The 20829-nt window shown below is 41.9% G+C and overlaps 1 protein-coding gene across 10 annotated transcripts in view; it reads right to left on the bottom strand.

Moving 5' to 3' along the window:
• Window positions 1–2646: 2646 nt before the first annotated feature.
• KCNIP1 (potassium voltage-gated channel interacting protein 1) overlaps window positions 2647–20829 on the bottom strand; it is a 547511-nt gene continuing 529328 nt past the window's right edge. For 9 of the 10 annotated variants that reach the window (XM_073355980.1, XM_073355981.1, XM_073355985.1 and 6 more), the window contains 3 exons: window positions 17608–17712; window positions 17333–17395; window positions 6549–11027 (listed from right to left, as the gene is read on the bottom strand). In XM_073355980.1, coding sequence (XP_073212081.1) covers window positions 10980–11027; window positions 17333–17395; window positions 17608–17712 — 216 coding nt within the window. In that variant the 3' untranslated portion in view covers window positions 6549–10979. Of the gene's footprint in view, window positions 2709–6548; window positions 11028–17332; window positions 17396–17607; window positions 17713–20829 lie in introns of those variants that run through there. The other variant, XR_012160271.1, reaches the window with a different exon arrangement.

Raw genomic sequence — 20829 nt, 5'->3', positions numbered from 1 at the left:
GCTGCACAGCAGGAATTGAGCTTGCTTTCTACCTGGCCAGCATCAGGGTTCTGAGAAGATCCTGGCTTTCTGGAAAGAGGATTCCCGAGTTTGCTATAAATATGGAGTCTGTGTGCCATAATGAATGCCTTGTGTGTATGCAAGTGTTTTCAAATCAATTTAACTTGACTTAATTTGGTTTAACCCCTCATGTAAACAAGCCCTTAACTGCAGTATTGCTGCTAATTTGTTTATTTGACATGACTTTGACCTCAATTTGATTATAGTTTAATCAACTATAAAAGAAGAGTTTTAAGTGGTGTAACCCTTCTGCCAGGTGGAACCAGCAGCAACAAGCGCGGGGTTCAGTATCTAGGGGTTCCTTTTCAACAATACAACACAAAACTGGCTGCAGCCCCCACTCAGTGACCTGGGACAATTATACAGCACCCCCTGGGCACCTCGAAGAGGCAATACTTCCTCTCTCGCAAGCATAGAGTCTGAGTGTAGCAAAACCTTTTAATAAAAGGAGGAGAGTAGCTCAGCATTAATTTGGGAAAACACCGCAACTAGGGTTCATAAAAACAAACCATGAGCAAAAGACCCACCCCCAAGTCCCCCTTTCCAGCAACCCAAAAGTCCCTTTAACGTGCCCATTCCTTCTCTGCACCCCACTCACAGTTGCTGTCCTTGGCCAGTGCAGCCCCAGAGTTCAGAGGCTCTGCAGAGTTCACCTCCCATCCTCTGTGTGGGGGTGGGGATGGAGGCACCTTCCACACTCTGCTGCTCGGGCACTCGCTCCTTGCCCCAATGGCTGATTGGCACGCCGCTCTGCAGCGCTCTGCTCTGGCTTTCTCCACCAGCCACCCTGATGGCCGCTTGCCACGCTTCTCTGCCAGCTGCCCTGCTGGACGCTTGCCGCACCTCTCTGCCAGCCGCCCGGCTGGCCACACACCAAAATGTCTTCAGCCCCACCCCCACTTAACACAACTCTCTGTGATTTCAGCTCGCAGTGATTTCAGCTGTTAATGGGGGAGCCTCACTGCTGGTGCACACTGGGAAGTCTCTTGCACTAGAGACACTGTCCCAAAGTAGGTCTAATACTTAGACCTAGGTATCAGTGATTTCAGCTCTGCAGCATGTAACAAGACTCTCAATTGAATCTAAATTAGCTCTTTTATTATACCATGGAGAGAGGAAGGGTATCTGGTTGGTGGATCTTGCCCACATGCTCAAGGTTCAGCTGATCACCATATTTGGGGTTGGGAAGGAATTTTCCTCCAGTGCAGATTGGAAGAGGCCCTGGGGTTTTTTTGCCTTCTTCTGCAGCATGGGGCACGGGTCACTTGCTGGAGGATTCTCTGCACCTTGAAGTCTTTAAACCATGATTTGAGGACTTCAATAGCTCAGACATAGGTGAGAGGTTTATTGCAGGAGTAGGTGGGTGAGATTCGGTGGCCTGCATTGTGCAGGAGTGAAGGGTTCATGTAGCGTTCATGCACCTGGAAACAGTCAGGGCACACCCTGACTGTTGTGTAAAAGCAATGCACACATTGCTCTGTCCAAGGACATGGACCATGGGAACATGGACCATTAAAAAGTCAAAATAAGGACATCAACTGTGGAAAGCTTCCTTGGCCTAGGCTCAAAGCCTAAAAACAAAAATTGTAATAAATAAAGGCTAATAAATAAAAATATCAATCAAAATCATATTATTTAGTTTGTTAATGCCTTTTGCAATCAAAATATATAATGCACAATAAACAAATAAATAAACTAACAAAAGCAATCCCGTCAGCAAACCAGCCTGCTTGCTTGCCTAAAGCCGTGTCCTGTCTTGTATTAAACCGCCACATAGGAGGTCAGAATAGATGATCATAATGGTCCCTTCTGACCTTAATATCTATGAATCAATGAATCTATAAATGGTGCCTAGGACCCTTAAACAGGGCCCACACCACCCTATCCCAGATAGGTACAGATCCCTATCCCCACCCTCTCGCAACTCATTGGGCTTTGGAACCCATGTCCCCTGCCTAGCGAGTGCCATTCAGTTAAGGGGGAGTCCCTCCATTGGGATATCCTAGGTACAGTTCTGCTGCCCATGGTTCACACAAGAAGGATAACAACCCTTTATTTCTCTGTGACGTTCCCCTTGGGTGTTATCTGGACCGGTGATCTGCTAGGTCACTCCAATCCTTGACTCTGGGAGCCAGACTTACCCTGCTTTGCTGTGAGAACCCCCACTCCTGAGCTGTTCACGCACAGCCTCTGGCATATAAGCTGCTCCTTGGATTTTTGTAACCGAATGACACTAGGCAATATCTCCGGTCCCAGATGCAACTCTAGGAAACTCCATCTTGCAGTGTCCAGTAATGCCCGCTGGACACTGAAAGCTTATATGAGTTAGTACATATCAATTACTTTGTTAAATTGACAAAGCTTGTTCTCCCAAGGGGAGTTTCTGACACGCATCAAACCAAACACACTGCTTTAGGTAGAATAAACAAACAGATTTATTAGCTATAAAGATAGATTTTTAAGTGATTATAAGTCAAAGCATAACAAGCCAGATTTGGTCAAATGAAATAAAAGCAAAACGCATTCTGAGCTGATCTTAACACTTTCAACGCCCTTTCAAACTTAGATGCTTCTCACCACAGGCTGTCTGGTTGCTCTTCAGCCAGGCTCTCGCTTTTGATCAGAGCTTCAGTCACTTGGTGTAGTGTCTGTAGAGGTACATGGAAGAGAGAGGACGAGCATGGCAAATGTCTCTCCCTTTCTTTCCTCTTGGCTTTGTCCTCCCGCACCACCCTGCTTCAGAGTCAGGTGAGCATTACCTCATCGCAGTCCCAAACTGACCAAATAATGTTGGGGGTGACTCACTGAGAGTCTAAGAAATCCTTTGTTACTGTCTAGGCCAGCGTTCTTTGTTCCTGTGAGGCTGGGCTGGGTTTGTCCCATACCTGCCCTGATGAGGTGTGAAGTGCCTCTCTGCTCTTGGAGAGTTTTTGTCTGGGCTTATTTTAAGCCACGAGGACACATTTTCGGCCTCATAACTATATACATGAAATTATAACATTACTGTAACAATTACTATAACGTCACTATAACAACAATGTTATGTGTGTATCATGAGCATTCCAAAGACACCCAACATGACAAATTTTGTATTGTATACTACACAATCATTTTACAAGGATGAACATGGGAGCGCTGGGTGTTCCCCTGAGGTAGAGAGTGTCACATACTTCTGCCCCAATAACAAGGAGACTGAGTATCCAACACCAGTTACAAGTGATCATTTGGGCAAGCAATCCCATCATGCTGAGCATGTAGGCAGGGTGGGTGTGTCCATGCAGCCGGAATTAGCTTCTGAAGTCTTTTTCCACAGCTGACCACTAGATGTCAAGGGAGAGCTCATTCAGACTCTGCTTACAGTGGTTTTCGTTTTAGGGATAGGATTTATTGATATTATTTTTAATAACATTTATATCAAGGAGTCATTTTTCTTTCCACTAGCAATCCAGGTTGGAACCATTGAAAATCTTTGTCCATAGTAATTGAGTCACCTAGGAGTCTAGTTAGTGTCTCTAAGTTAACCCTATGATGTGCACACAAGGATCGTCCCAGGCAGGATGTGTCTGGCTCCGTTGGGTTTAGTTTTGCTTTGCAACATCAGAGTGGTGCAAAGAAGCTGAATGGTGCAGAACCAAGCTCATAAGATACTGACTGAAACTGGTAAAAGACTAAAATTGAGGAAATAAGTTAATTTAAGATAACAGTGGTCTCCAGGGGACAGTGTTATCTTCATAAAGAGCAAGATCACAGTGTTACCCTTGCTGATGGGGGTTGTGAGTGCTCAGTTGCGCTCAGGCACCCATGTTGGTTGCTCCATGGACTCTTTTCTCCAGTTACAGCTATTTCAGCTGGGGTGCAACTTCAGGCTGCCCTTACATATGCTGCATGATGGATTGATCCTCAGCATCTCCAGAATCAGGCAGCTGCAAGCATAGGTGCTGGAACTAGACGATGCTGCCTCACCCCCTGGCTTCAAGTGGTTTCCATTATAGACAGGCTTCACAGTTTGGTTCAATGGCTCTCAGCACCCCCACTATAAACATTGTTCCAGCACTCTGGCAGCAAGTCAATTCCCTACTCTGCCTGCACTGGCCCTACGGCTGATGCAGGGAAGAATTAGGGCCTATGGCTCCTGACTGGAATTATCTCTGGCTCTGATTGGTCTGGTTGCTGAATATGGAGAGCAAAGGGAGAACATATCCTCTATTTTTTGTAGAGATTCCAGCTATTATGCTTGCCTCAACAACACATGTAATCATTACTAGTATAACACTTTGTAACATCTGCACTTTGTAAAGAAACTCAGCCCCTCACCCCCATCCCTGTGTGTCTGCCACTATCTTCCCCATTTCACAGCAGAGCAATCGGAGGTACAGAAAGGTAAAGTAAATTGCCTCACGTACCAGAGGGTGAAACCACACCACTGATGCCCCATATAAACCCTTAGCGCAATGATTAAATAGCCCTGCACATGGGTTGTCTGATCTTTGGCCAGATGTAGCCCAAGGATTTCTACCAGAGCGCATCAATGGTAGAAGCTGAATTGGCTCAGACTCTGTTTGTACCTACTAGCTCACAGCCCAGCTCAAGTTCCCCCTTCTAGTAGTGCCTAATCTACATACAGAGCCACCATCTTAGTGCGAAGGTACACTCTTTGGACAGTTCCCAGGCAGAACCTCAATCTCACCTCCAGGTGGTGTAGTGGGTGTCAACAAGCTTCCAACAGCACACAGGCCTATCTCATGACACATCCAGCAATCCAGCCCCCTGGCTTTGGCCTTCCCGCCACCTTTGGGTAAGTTTCAATTACTGCTGATTTGGGGCGATTGGCTCTGCTGCTAATGACTGTAAGTGGGGATTTGGTAATTCCTCCTTTGCTGTTGTGGCCAGTTAGAAGAAGTAGGCCACATACTTCCAGGATGCACCCATCTGGCAAGGACTGCCTGGCTCCTTCACGGTCTTGCACAATGCTTTTCCCGCAGCTACTGAAGACAGACTAACACGTTTGATTTGATTGTCTATATAGATGCAATTGCTCTTTTTCGCTATCTGTGCCTAATTCTCACTTTCCTTGCCAGACTCACTGTCTGGGGATGAATGTATTGTAGACTACTCTGCGAATTACACATACAGATCAGGACAAGGGCAGGTGATGATTTTTGTTTGCTTCTTGAAGTGGAATTGTGTGTACAGAAATCCTGGCTGGGCCTGCTCCTGTTATACAAACCCCTCCCCTTTGATTTCAGTGTGACTGCACTATATGAGAATGGACTGCCAAGCCAGTCTCTCACTTAAGCAAAGCCACTGTTTATTCCAAGGCTAACTGCTCACATCTGCCACCATGACCAAATCTGCCTCAGCTTTTAGCTATTGCTCCTTTTGCAGCAGCACCAATTTCATACAGAAGTTCTTGGGAACATGCTTTGCAGAGGTATATGGAAACATGTGGTTTTAGTTTGGCTACAGGGAGGGGCAGCTAAACAGCAGAATGAGCCTGATCTTCTGGTCTGAGTGGGAGGGGCTGAGGAATAAAATGAGAAAGACAGCATGGGCATGTGGCTGTATGTGCAAACTCCACTGTGCCTTGTCATTCCTACAGGCAGCCTCCTGGTAAAAGTTACTTCAATGCTAATGAAAAGTGCTGGATTAGCCCCAAACCCTTTTAAACCCAAGAACGGGTAGAAGGCAGGCAGCATAAGTGCAAATTTCTCCACAGTGACAGGCCAACGTACCTCACCCCGTCTATTGCAGACAAGAGAGTACTGCATTCTTCATGTCCACCCAGTGCCTGCCTAGTCTGCTGAGAATTGGCCAAAGGAGGGTGTCAATCAAGGTAGTGCAGCCACCGATCCATTTGGAAGTGGCATCAGACCAACAGCATATTTCACACAGCTAACTTCTGCATGTATGCAAGAGAACCCTTTCTCCTTTGCATGTCTGTATATATTTCAGGCCCTACAATATGTAGCTTAGCAAATATGTATAATGCAAAATGTTGTCTGCATTTATCTAAGTGTCAGAATAGCTATTTAGACTGTGGCTAAAGGGACATGGATAGGTCTTCTTTTTAGCCCAAGAAATAGATTGTTTAGATATTTTCTTGACATTATTTCAATGAAAACAGCCAAAATAGTCACAAGAAATAAGCCTTACAGTTTCACTAGCCCAAGGTGTTACGAATGATACAGGTGAAGGCATTGATTAGTATCTATATTTGGGGAGAAGAATTTCAAAGTTAGCTGCATGCCCCTGCACCCATACACTGATTCATCCCTAAGTTAGACATGCACATAACCCATGTGTAGGTAAATGTTATGCTCACAGTGCTGGTTCAGCAATACCACTTGGCACATACACAGGTATGTGTGTTTGGAAGAGGGGCCCGTCTTTAAAAAAAAATCTGGTCCAGGATTTTTAACCCCACAGTGTCCCTTCAAGACCTGAGCACCCGCAGGCTACAAAAAAGACTCCCTTCTGTACATCTTTTATTTTTATTATTAAACTCAAAATCTTTAAAACTGTTCAACAAAATATCATACAAATTGCCATTGGATAATAGCATTTGTGAAGAAATGCATTGCTGCTCCAGTAAAATGGCTTCAGTTAGCACAATTTATATTATTTGCCCATACTTCCTTAAGTCCATCATGGTCCTTCCACGATGAAGAAAAAAGTTACACTGCTGCACGCACATCGACAGAGTTCTTAGGCTGACACAATGGTGGTTTGTCGTTCAGCATGTGTCACAATCCAGGGATGCCAATATTCTGCCTAGAGCATCTGAACGTTGCCATTTCTCATATGATATCAGTATCATCATGGGTCACATTATTCATGATTACTCACAACATTGCAATGCTTTCAAAGTAACAGGAAAACTAACATCAAAAGTAGCAGACACATTACATTTGTTGCATCATTACTGACATTCTTATTTTCAATAGATTTGTTGCCTAATATGCATGTTATGTGCTTTAAAACTGCTGGCATGGTTATGTAGATTAACTAATGAATTAAGTCAGACAAATCATCTGGCCATTATTTAAACATTCACAATTTTGAGAAAACGTGTACAGCTGATAGCACTGATGGATATTCTAACTGCAACTGAGAAGCCAGCACAATAACTGCCTTCCAAATACTGGTAGTAGGTTTCATGATGGGATGAGATCAGACTGTCACAGTATGTTTTATTTAATAAGCTGTAGTAGTAAGTATTTGCCATAAATACTGCAGACCCCATTTATGAATCATGGGAGGGTTTGCAAGTTTACAAACTAACATTCATAGAGGATTTAAAACCAAAAGACATTTCTAAGCAGAATAAAATTCTCTCACAGTTACTGGCTCTTTTTCATCCATGCGTGCTTTGCACACAGTTCATAAAGAGAAGGCTTACTGTGCATCGATGCATACCAGCCTATGGATGAGACATTGCCAGATAAATTGTGGGATGAGATACAAGATACAATGGACAATACATGAGTTCTTAAAGAAAGTTACTCTGTCACCATTTGAATTTACAACTAGAACTGTTCAGTAAGGGGGAATGACTTCTGATACTTTCTACAGTATACGTGAAGATACAGCTGTCAGATGTGCTAATCCTGCTATTTTAGGTATCAGTAACAGTAATTGGAACTGAAGTATTAACCCAGGGTGGAAACACTATCATGCTGTCATAGGGCCCAATCCTGTACCACTAAAATCAAAGTGAGTTTTACCATTGACTTCAGCAGGAGCACAATTAGGGCCATGATGTTCTGTGGCCACCCTACACATACAGAATCCATGGTTAATGGCAGTAACAGAATCAGGGCCTTTGGCTCCCAAAAAGAGAAGCTAAAGCAGCATTGCCACTAACTCAGGCCCTAATTCAGCAACATGCAATCATGAATGATCCCAGTGGAAGCCAATGGGACCTGTCATGTGCTTAAGGTTGTGTGTGTTGCTGAATGGAGGCCAAACTCAGCAGAAGATACTTAAAAACGTTAGAACAGTCTGGACAATAGTGCACCCTAGTACAGCAGTGACTTCGTACATGGATTAACAAACTAACACACTACAGTTTTGTCTCCAGCTAACAAGAAGGTAACCTGCATTATCAATACAGCAGTTCTGAAAGTTTATACCAAGAAAAACATCAGGGGCCGAACTCATCACTGATGTAATTCTACTGAAGTCAATAGTGTTACCCAAGAAATTAATTTGGCCTTAGGTATTGGGGTGTGGCCTCAGGTACTGTGCTTATAATGGTCTGAAAACAGTGGGTGGTTATCAAAGCTACTGGTCTAAGATTATGATAAGACAGTGCCTAAAATGCACCCCCTCTTTGTGAGCTGGCTTGATTTAGACTTTTTCCCCAGTCTGTGGCCCTTGTGACATCTCCCATTCCTCACACAAACACAAACACTTTGGGTGTATGTAACTGACAACTTTCATAAATAATCTTATTTTTGTATGCAGTTTGTTGTAGCTGCGTTGGTCCCAGAATATTAGAGACAAGGTGAGTGAGGCTGAAATAAAGGAGAGCTCTGTGTAAGCTTGTCTCTCTCACCAACAGAAGTTGGTCCAATAAAAGATATTACCTCACCCACCTCGTCTCTCTAGTAATCTTATTTTGCGTACTACACCTTTACATTTCTAGGAGTCCACAGGCTGCAACTGCCATTTTGTGAGCAGAGTTGATACAGCATGTTACAGAAAATACACACTGCCTGTCACTTTAAGTCACTTTTTTCCTTTTTTTATTTGGCTGTTTTCTCTTAAAATGAAATTAATAATTCGGATTGAAAACTTGTAGTTGCACTATGTGTAAATAAATTGGCCTTGTATTCAGAGCTGGCCTTACTATGAGGTGAACTGAGGCGGCCGCCTCAGGTGCCAGACTGTGTGTGTGTGTGTGTGGGGGGGGGGCGCCACTAGGACCCAGAGTTTCAAAGTTTTGGCCCAAGCAAGGGGGTATGGGGGTGTCATTTGAGCTCTCTGCCTCAGGTGCCAAAATGTTGTGGGCCGGCCCTGCCTGTATTAAATTTAAGCTTCTGTACCTAAGGTGGGATTGCAAGAAAAATGAAGAGGCAATAGGATACAATTTCTGATTTATTCCACCTTTGATTTACTACATACTTATTCATCAAGATAATAGCTAGATGGAGGAGACATAGTACAACTGGACTGTGCTACCCTCACAGCATCTCACCCCTTTGCAAGGCACAGCACACTGGTGGGAGTTGCCATGTCCTACATCTTTTGAAGGAACAAACTCATTGGTGGTGTTTGGTGTGAGGTAGCCAGAAAAGCAGAGTAAGACTCCAGTCCTGCCGGCACTAAAACTTTCCTCACTTGAATAGCTGCTGACTTCAGTGGGGCTCCTCACATGAGTCAAGCCCAACGCCTGTGTAAGCCTGTGCCAGGACGTGTTACAGGAGCATCCTCAGTGGTGGTGCAAACACAGCATTGCACAGGTATCAATCGGATCTATGTCCACATCAGCAATATGTCTGTGGATCAATAGGTTTTATAAAATATAGGGCTATAGAAACAAGTGATTTATAATATGCAAAATATATGGGAAAGTTTCCACTTACCTAATATTTAAAATATAATTTCAGTGCTGACGGTATATTTGTAATATAGTCTCTAATAAAAATATAGGTGTTTCCTATATGGTAGGCGTATGGCAATCCTGGACTATGTTAGGTTGTTCTCTTTTTCCTTCTTGGTTCCTCTGCCTTTAGCTGCCTGCCTGTCACAACTGCTTGCTGCTGTACAAGTGCAATCAGCCTTCCCAGTGCCCTCTGTGAACCTGTGTGGAGACAGTTACTTGATCAGGGCCTTATTCTGGACTGTTGAGTACTACGATCTAATTTGCCTCGCTACATTTGGCCAAACATATTCCCTTACTCTCGCAGCCAAGAGGGGTCTCAGAAGAAAAATTTAAAAGTTCAAATAAATCCAAACATTGGGAAATACCTTGTTTTAAAACAATGTAAAACTACAAATGATGTATTTATTAAGGGTGTTCCAAACCATACAGAAAGGACCATGGTCCATTGTAGCTGTTCAGGTGGGAGATGCATACTGTATACTAGAGGCCCATTTTGTGGCTGGGAAAACTGGTGGGCATTTAATGGTAAAAGCATGCCCCGCACAGTTCCAGCCTGTTAAAATCATCTTGTCACACAGGAACTCAATGTTACTCAATGGGATTCATTCTGTAATGTAGAAATTGTATATGGAAAAGTATATTCTTCTCCTCTAATGTATATCGGCTTGATGCTCCTCTGGCTGGTGTATATTAGAAGCAACTCCATGAAATTCAATGGAGTAACACCAGTTTACGTAAGAGAAAAATCAGGAATGTTGAGTAAAGTGGGATATATGGTTTTTAAATGAATTGGACCCTCCATTTAATATAGTAAATAAATCTGGTGTTAGTTTTCAAAATCTAAACAGAGATGTCCTGGTAGATTAGGTTTCTGCCAAAGCAAAATAAAGAGGACATTTATAAAACACGTTGTTCTATGTTGGAATGGATTGAGCTTCCACTCACAATAAATGGCTTAGCAAGCTCTTGATATGGTGCTACCAGATGTAATCAAGTTTGATAGATTAAAAGCAGCAGAACTTGTGACTAGCAAACAGAAGGTTGTATATTATTCATTAACTTTAAGCAGCAGGTCTCACTCATCAGGTTTTATTAAAATATTAGCATGCTTCCAAAATGAAATAACTTCCAGTCAGTATCTCTTGGGGAGGAGAGATGGGAGTTTGTTGCATTCGGAAACGAAGCTCGGTTGGAGATGCCTTACACAATCCTTGTTCACGCAACATAGCAGAGTTGTAAAAAGCCTTCATCCAGAAAGAAGGCATTCATTACGTACAAAGTCTCTGGTTCCTATGCTGCATTCCAGATGCTGTTACATCACATTCTCAAAGAGCTGTAAGGACCTCATAATATTGTCATCCTGGAAGCAATGAGAAAAACATACACTTAAGAGTGGTATTGAAAAGCTGTGTTCTTAAAGCTTTCTATGGCACTTTGCAGCACAGCCAGTACCAAATATTTATTGCTGCAGGATGTGGTGGCTACATTTTTGTAGCATCCTAGGTGAGCCTGATTCAATGCTTACAAGCTTAGACCTGGATTCAGCACAGCACTTGGGCTCATTAGGCAGCATGCAGTGTGTCTCTGTACGACTTATGCATATGCTTGAAGTTAAACACAGGTTTAAATTCTTTGCTGAATAACGAGAGACTGAAGTACATGTTTCAGTCCTTTACTGAAGTGGGGCCTGTTCTTAGCTCCGTGTGGGCAGACTTTGCAGCCTGCATGGAGCCCCATTGACTTTGAACACTTACATGTGTGCTTAACTTTACACACCTGAACTGTCCAATTGAAGTCATAGGCCTTAAACAGATGTGCAAACTGTACCCAGGGTTTACTTGATCCACCACTAAAGTGCAGCTACTTTCTGATTGAAATACATGAAATCTCAAATGCCCTTGATTTCCACCTCCTGAATCCAAATGACAAAAATAGGGTTATACCTGGGGAAAAACTGATTTAAAAAGTTTCTCATGAGGCAAATTTGCTATAGAGGTTGATGTTTGATATACCCAAAGCTGAGTCAAATGATAGAGCTTTATATTTCCGCTCACCTGTCTCTTTAAATACGTGACTTTGGTCTGATCTACCATGCATTGTGAACTAGCTGAGCTGCAGTGCAAGATACCAGTGATCTTAGCCTTGGTTGGCAGCCATTTATCAACGACCCAGGGAAAGGTCTGTGAGGAGGTAGCAGAGCAGACTCAACCCCTTCCCTCTTTCCCCTCTTCAGCAACAGAGGAATTTTTGCTTCTCAAACACACTCCTTTCTTTGCCAACTCATCCCCAAGTCCTTTCCTTGAATGCCTGGGCAAGGGGAAGGAGGCAGGAGTTGAACTGAGGTTGGTCCCTTGTTCTCCATGGACCAAGGAAGAGCCCCTGCATCCTACCACAGTTAAGTCAAATACTATTATACTATCAGATATTATCAATGTTTAGACAAGGGAAGCAGGTTTTACTAGTCAATGGTAATGTGACATATATTTAGTCTTCAGTTGAATTGCATGATAAAGCAGAGGTCTCTAATTTTCTCTATTCTGCCTTTAGAAGGCATGATCTCAATTTGTTCTTCTTTCAGATTAGGCCAGATTTACAAATAGAGGCTGTATATTTTGAAAAAAAGAAAATAATATTTTGCTGTTAAATTAAAAACAGTTATAACACTATGCAAGTTTAATTACTGATGTTATAGCTGTGTAACACCTAGACACACCAAGATCAGGGTCTCAGTGTGAGAGGTGCTGTAGAGACACAAAGTAGAAGACAGTCCCTGCCTCAGAGGGCCTAAAATCTGAACAGGCAACTCCCACACAGAGTGGCTGGAAGGAAATATCTTCCTCATTTTACAGCTGGGGAACAGACATACTCCAATTAAATGACTTGCTCACAGTCACACAGGGAATCTGTGGCAGAGGTGGGAATTCAGTGCCGATCTCCCAAATCCCAGTTCAGTGATTTACCCACAAGATCATCTTTCTTCTTTGAATGATATGATACCTGAGGTTGGGCAATTGCTGCAATGGCAACAGTCACAAACACCGATGGAATCATTCATGCCTATACAGATTTTGCAATATAAAACCTAGAGAAATCACCCACTGTTAATGAACATGGGAGAAACTCAATACAAATTCCACATGGTCTCTGCAGCACAATCCTTTGCATCTGCAGAAAAGAATTGCTTTTGAATCTGGCCTAGAACAAGCAGTTCCTTTAGTCCCATGTAAATGCTAACTTTGTTTCCCACATCTGATCTCTCACCAGCAAACATCCATGCATGCATCTTCACTGGGCTAAGCACAGCCGGAGAGAGCAGTCATTCAGTGTCATCCAACCAGAAGATGGTAGCTTATCACTTTTCCATTTACAGTACTTCCAAATCAGGTGTGCAAGGAGTGACAGTCTTCAAAACCCAACATCTAAAGGTCCAGCAGACGCCAAACATTTTTGTTCCAATTTTTATCCATCATTTACACCTGTGCAGTCTGATCTGGTAGCAATGTGCCCTCACTTTGCACAGGTATAAATGTTTACACAGGTACAATTCAGTGGAGAATCAGGGCCCTGTTTTTAGGGCAACCACTGCTCGAATTCCCAAAAACAGAGCCTATGATAGGAACATACGCATTGCCAGACTGGATCAGGCCTAAGGTCCACCTAGTTCAGGATCTAGTCCATCCAGTCTCCAACAGAGGATAGAACCATATGATTCATAGGAAGGTGTAAGAACCCCCACAAACAGGCATATAATCTGGGATAACCTGTCTCCCTCCCTACCCCATACGTCTCATCCAGACCTCTAATAGTTAGAGATGGGTTTAAAGTTTGAAGTAAAAAGCTTGATAGCCCTGCCGAAATTTCTATTATCACTGATTATAACAACTCTGAATATTCTTGATATCCATATAAATATCTAATCCCCTTTTGAATCTTATTAAATTCCTGGTGTCAATGACTTCCTGTGGCATTGAGTTCCACAATTTAATTACAAGTTGTGTGAAAATGCATTTCCTTTTATTGGTTTTGAATTTCCACCTTTTAATTTATTTTAATGTCCCTTGCTCATGTCTTATGAGTCAGGGACAGAAGCTCCCAACCTATCTTCTCTAGACCACTCATTATTTTATACACCTTTATTGTGCCCTCTCTTATTTGTCCCCTTTTTAAGGTAAGCAACCCCAATCCTTTCAATCTCTCTGCATGGAGAGTTTTTGCAGAGGTCTTATGACCATTCTTGCTGCTCTTTTCTGAACCTTCTGCAATGCTGAAATGTCCTTTCTGAGATGAGGTGACCCATACAGCGCACAGGATTCCAGGGGAGGCTGCACATTGATTTATATAAAAGGCTTCAGTTTTGGTATTATTCTCTATCCCATTCCTTATGCATCCTAACATCATTTTAGGGATTTTGACCACAGTTGACACTGAACACAGGATTTAATTGAGTTTTCTTCACTGACACCCAGGTCCCTTTCCTGAGTTGTTACACCTTATAGATATCTAAATTAACTACAAGAGTAGTTTAGTTTTTCCCCCTCCAGTGTGCCTTATTTTGCATCTGTCAGCATTAAATTTCATCCGCCATCATGCTGTCTATTGATCTAGACTGTTTAGGTCTCTAAAATTCTTCATAGTCTTCTCCGGTCCTGATTAACCCAAATAAATTTGTATCATCTGCAAATTTTGCTACCTCAGTACTCAGCTACATGGGACCTAGTACGAATCTTGAAGGTACCCAGCTGTTAACCATTTTGTCATGATAAAAATTGACCATTTAATCCTACTCTTTGCTTTTTGACTCCTACCCAATTTTTAATCCAAGAAAATATTTCACCTCTAACACCTTTTCAAAGGCTTTTGGAAGTCTAAATAAATTATGTTATCTGGTTGTCCTTTCTGCACCCATGTTACTGACATAGTCAAAGAATTCTAAGAAATTAGTGAAACATGATTTTCCTGTGCTGAATCCACGCTGGTTGGACTGTATCCAATGTGTTGTTACTCTATTTTTAATGTTTGATTCAACGAGTATGCCCAGTACAGATGTAAAATTTACAAGTCTATAACTCCCCAGATCATCCCATGAACCTTTTTTTAAATATGCAGAAACATTTGCTACCTTCAAATACTCAGAAAAAGTGGCTATTATTAATGACAGGTTTCAGAGTAGCAGCCGTGTTAGTCTGTATACGCAAAAAGAAAAGGAGTACTTGTGGCACCTTAGCGACTAACCAATTTATTTGAGCATAAGCTTTCATGAGCTACAGCATCCGATGCATCCGATGAAGTGAGCTGTAGCTCATGAAAGCTTATGCTCAAATAAATTGGTTAGTCTCTAAGGTGCCACAAGTACTCCTTTTCTTTTTATTATTAATGAGTGGTTATATTGTTTTGTTAGCAGCTCAGGTGCTTCATACTTCAACTCCTTCAGAACTCTTGGTGTATACCTTCTGGGCCTGGCAGCTTACTACATTTTAAATCAATTAATAATTTTCTCCAGCACAAATTCAACTGTCACCTCTATCTCTGAGTGTACCTCATCTTTGTTACCAGGAAAGATCAGGTCGATCCAGTGCTGGTGGTGAAAACTGATGCAGAGATATCATTTAGCTTCTCACTAATGTTTTTTCTCACAATGTCCCTAATTGCTCCCTTTAACTCTTTACAATCCAGTGGACCCTTTGATTTTTACCACAGACTTCCTGCTTCAGAGAATCTCTTATTGTCATCCCATACTCATAGGATAATTTAGATTTCCCCCCACAGTCACCAGAGGAACTGTTTGAGGTCCAATACAATCCAGTTTTTCTTCACCCCCATTTTTGCAAAGAAATAGGATTCTCTCTGCTGGATCCATTTCCCATCAGCAGCAGATCAGTCCTGTGGAGGCCTCCAAAAATCCCGAACACTGACTCGATGAAACAGAGAGCTCTCACAAGATCAGTCTTCCACAGGTAGCAGATTAGAGGCCAGCATAATCCCACTCCCTCCCCACCACACACACTTTTAATAGGAGGAGCAGCATACCTCTGCACCAGCCCCAAATGAGCATAGGAGTAGACTCCAGCTACTGATGTGACTCAATTTAGTAGGGGATGGTGTGGTGAAGTGCAGTACATGGCATGGGACGCCATATCCACAAAAGATTAATGACTACAGATTTAACTGATGACAAAGCAAATCCTCAAAGACACCTGGCATCTGCAGTTCCCATTACAGGGTTATTTTTTAAATTAAAAAAAGATAAATCTAAATTTTGGAGTCTCCTATTTGAGAGGAAACCATCCTTGTATTGTATCAATCTACAACATGCATTCCAACAGCAAGGTATTCAAGCACTGAACAGAAACCACAGTGCAGAGTATTTAAAAAAAATCTCAAAGGAAAGTGAAGCAGCTTAAATTTCTCGTACCAATGATCATACACATCTAGCCCAAGGCAAACCTAGTAACCATAAGACAAGTCAATCACCAGTAAAAAGATTAATACTCCACTGGTACCAAAAATGGGGACTAAACCAACAGATAAAAAGAAATAAAGGAGGGGGCCAAAACCCAAGCAAGGAAACAGAAGACATCAAAAATAAAGCAACCAAAATGAAAAGACATTGGATTAGTCATCTAATAATTAGGGATGAGTTGCACACTCCTGAGTAGAGCTGGATGAAATTTTTCATCTCAAATTTTTTTCACCAAAAAAATGCAGATTTGGGTGACCGAAACATTCTCCGAATCTGCCCAATTGCTTTGCCTGAAAACTCCCTCTTCCCTCTCTACCCCGCCCCCACAAAAAATACCTGAAGAATTGAAACGTTTTGATGAGAGAACAAGGATTAGTTTCTAGGGAAAGCTTGATGCTTGGTAAATGATAATTAGTGCTGTTTTAAACTCTATACAAGGCACAGGCTTTTATTGCACGGATTAAATACTGGAAACATCCCTGACCAAACAGTCACACAGTTAACTGGAGTCCAAGAAAACAGATGTTGGGCTAATTGCATGTTAATGCACATGCTGGTCTTTGTGTAGGCACTAAAAATAACAGTAAATAATTACCACAGCCAGTTTAATTTATGGAATTTGCCAAAGATGTTCATTTTGGAAACATCATCAGTTTGATTACAGCACTTGTTTTTAACATTTGACCTTGAACATCAATGAGTTTTCTGAGTCAGTGTTGTAACTGAAAGGTTCCTAGGCAGATTTTATGCTTTTGGACAGCACAGACATTGTGGTAGTCCCTGTTAATGTTATCCAGAAAAAAAACCCACTTGTGTATTTTTCTGTTTTTGAGAGGCTGAAAATGTCTCTCTACATAAGTTAAAGGCTATGTGAGGTTCCCTAAGAGTTGTGTACAGTAACAAGAAATCAGGAATTCACATGGGAAAATAAAAGCACTGGCCATCAGCACTGGAAATGAACAGACTGTATTCAGTGACCAGTTTGCACCAAAACCATGTAGGTTCCAAGCACTCTGATCTTCAGGAAGATTCACAGATCAGAACCCAGAGCGGAATTTTTCAGCTGGCTTGAACATCTAATAGAATGAAACCTGGGATCCTGAGCACCCAGAGACTTGGAGTGGATTGAAATGCAGAACAGATATGAACTTTGTGGCATGAGACCATCTTCTCTGCTTTCATGGCAGCAATATGATTGTCCTTACCTCCTGACATGATTCAATAAACTCATCTAAAGTTACAACACCATCTTTGTTTTTATCCATTTTCTGCAAAACAAAACAAAGAAACATTTTTAGTTCTCATAACATGGATATATTTTTGCATATGTAGCATGTCATTTTATAACTTGCATAAAACTACAGTACCTTCCAAACTTAGACAGAGGCTACCACTGAAATTCAGAATGATTGAGTGTCATTGCTCAGGTTTTGCTGGTAGCTACGTGGCAAGAGAAACGCATTAGAAATCAACTAAGTACCTGGAAGAAAACTTCTACATGCAGTCTCGGAGCATCTTCCTTGAGAACAGGATACGTGTACTTGCCCATCATATCATAAATTGCCTTTACTATATCCATCATTTCCTGGAGTAGTGACATGCAAACATACAACAGGGAAATTAATACAAACAAGCCATACATTATTTTCTTTTACTGAATAAGGCCCAGTTCTTTGCTCTCTTCCTAATATTAAGGAAGGCCTAGGCCTAGGTCTTACCCTTAGCATTTCTATTATAGTTCCAGATAGCACAAACCTCTGTTGGTATACACACGGACATCATCATACATATGCTAGTCTACAAATGGATCTCTCTTGCTCTGCTATCACTTGTCAATCATTCTGCAAAGGCTCCTGTGAGGCCACTATAATTCCCCCAGTTTCACATCTTTAGATCTTGCTTGGGAGCACTGCAGCAAATGCCATCTCAGGCCTATGAAGAAGGCTGACTGTTCAGTTTGTGAGTCTCCTCACTCAGTGCAACGGTTACAGCTAGTGTTTAGTCTCAAACAATGTGCTCAGTCCTCAGCCCAATTACTATGACACAGTGATATTTTTGTACAACTTCCCTGGGCGAATCAGTCCCCCAAAGGCAGTGAATCTTCATCCAGTGATTGGGAAGAATCACCTCCAGCACTATCCACAGAGACGGATCAGAACTGGCCCCACAATAGACCTTGTGGTCTTTTGACCACGTCTATTATGGTGGTGACTAAGGACCAACCAAGAATGGTGCTCCATTGTGCTAGGAACTGTACTGACACAAAGCAGCAGTCAGTCCTGTCCCAAACATCTTACAATCTTACTCCACCTTTCTCAGTTGTCTCAATGCACTTATTATTGCTAAGCATTTTTGTAACACCACAGATGAACACAGTGCTTTAGATAATATAGATCAAGACATAATTCCTCTTGGAAAGAGCTCAAAACTGATCACAGACCAGCCAAAACACTGGACAACAGCACACTAAAAGGAGGGTGGGCAGAGACGGTCAGTGAGCACACTACAAAGAGTAGGAAATTAGCTACTGGCAGTCTTTCAGAACCTAGTGTCGACTATGGGCCTTCCTGAAATCTTTTGGATGCTGAGATTTGGTCTTATTTGCATATATGCCTTTATACAGCATTTGGACACATTAAGATGAACATATTTCAAAGTAGGGCTTCCAGTAGGCAAAAGGAGCAGGGAATACACGTTCAGTAATCTTATACACTCTTGGACAGCAGATCTGTGTCTGAGAGCGGCAATTTTGGCAGGATACCTGTGTTAAACCACAGTTTTTCAGTTGCATGATCATTAACTTGCATGTAGCTGCCAGAGCCATGCATAAGGAAGGGAAGTTTAACATGCCATCAGGAGGACATTAGGCAGGTGCACAGGCCTTATCTTAGGACTGGTACCAAATCAGTTAACTAATTGCTCATCTGTCCTGCAGGTTGAAGCTGGGGTTAATGAGGCGGCCAAGTGGCTGAAGGCACAACCAGAAGTTAGATCAGAGCACTCTACATAAACAGCACCTTGGCAGTCAGAGAGGGGACAGCTTTAGATGAGGTAATTTGCTGCGACTGGCAGCTGAAGAACTGGCCAGTGGTGGAATCTGAGCTAGGCCCTTGTTTTTTCTTTTCTCTTTGAATACTTGTATCTTTCTGTTACAACCCACATTCCCAAAGTTTGAGAATAAAATATTTGGATGAAGCTCTTTTGAGCTGGGGAAAGGATTTTTCTTTGTTGCTGAACCACTATCAAATGTGACAAATCTTCTCTAATAAAGACTTGATTAAAGGGAAAGTTCAGGTTACTTTGAAGAAAATGATCAAAATTAAGCTTGGGATAATCTTCTTTATCTATAACCTGGATGTGCAAAGGCAAAAATAATCAAAAAATGAGGAGGGGTTGGGTTGCTACTTGACTACAAATACTTCCAAACCAAACTAATACGCAGAAAGAAGCAAAGGGCTGGAAGGAGGACTTTTATTTCAAAGTAGATGCAACCACTTCCAGCTAGTTTTGGGCTCGTCATGTGTTTGATCATCCTACTCTGAAAATGAGATTGTTCAAACAGCGTGCAGATGCATCCCATCCCATTTGTTTTGGTCTTCGTATCTATAAATCCAACCATGCTGCAGTAAAGCCATTACATTATTTGCTTGCTTAACTTTCATCGACAGAGATGCTTCAAAATAATTTAGACTGTCTTCTTTCGGTGATAGGGAAAACAAAGAATAATTTGACAAGGGCCCTCACTCTGGTGTGAACAGATGTAAATAACTAGTTCAGTTTCTAGCTGAGAGTGACAGCAGATGTCAAGGCCCTGTATATCACCTTTCTATTGGAGGAGGAATCAGTAACGTGGAGTCTGGGTATATTTTTAGTGTAACTTATTTTATTTATACACTATAGACATCATTAACCTCCTTCCTCTGATACAGTTTATGAGCCAAGTCTGTCTTTCCCCTTTGCAGTTCCCTAGTGCCAAATATTTGAAATCCAAGGATGTAAAAGTCTTTCGTTAGATATTAAGAGCTAGAATTTGCCATCTTTACATTAAGTAGTACTATATTCTGTGGGCTGTCCTATTGAAATAAATTTGGTGCAATAATGTGGCATAATCTGGTTGATTTGATTAAGCCCCCCCAAACATTGGAGAAGTAAACATTGTCACCCCTCTGAGAGTGACAGCAGGTGTCAAGGCCCTGTATATCACCTTTCTATTGGAGGATGAATCAGTAACGTGGAGTCTGGATATATTTTTATTTTATTTATACACTATAGACACCAGTCCTGGAACAGGTATGCTCACAAACAGCATGTAGGCAAATACCTCTTTCAGGGATATCAGCAAAACCTAAATGCCTGATTTCCAGAAGTTGACTAGTTAAGGAGATTAAGACAAGAGTAAAACATCCTGCTGCTTCCCACAGCTCCCCCAAAGATACTTACCAGGAGAAAGAACCCTCAAGACCAAGATTAAAAGCTTACTTGCACAAAGAAAAATGTGAAAGACTTCATGTAACAGCACCATCTGGTGGCAGCTGCCACAACAGTATCAGCCTCAATATTCAAATAAGGAAATTGAAGAAGAGAAAAATTAAGAGACAGATGTTACTAACCTGCTCTCTGGTTTTGTACCTGCAAGTAGTTGTGTAAATTAATGTGAGCTGGATGACTAATCATTTGATTGTGCCCACATATTCAGATCAAT

The sequence above is a fragment of the Lepidochelys kempii genome, chromosome 8, assembly GCF_965140265.1.
Source record: "Lepidochelys kempii isolate rLepKem1 chromosome 8, rLepKem1.hap2, whole genome shotgun sequence".
NCBI classification, from domain to species: domain Eukaryota; kingdom Metazoa; phylum Chordata; order Testudines; family Cheloniidae; genus Lepidochelys; species Lepidochelys kempii.
The sequence above is the reverse complement of the archived record's forward strand: the minus strand, read 5'-3'. Positions and strand labels throughout refer to the sequence as shown.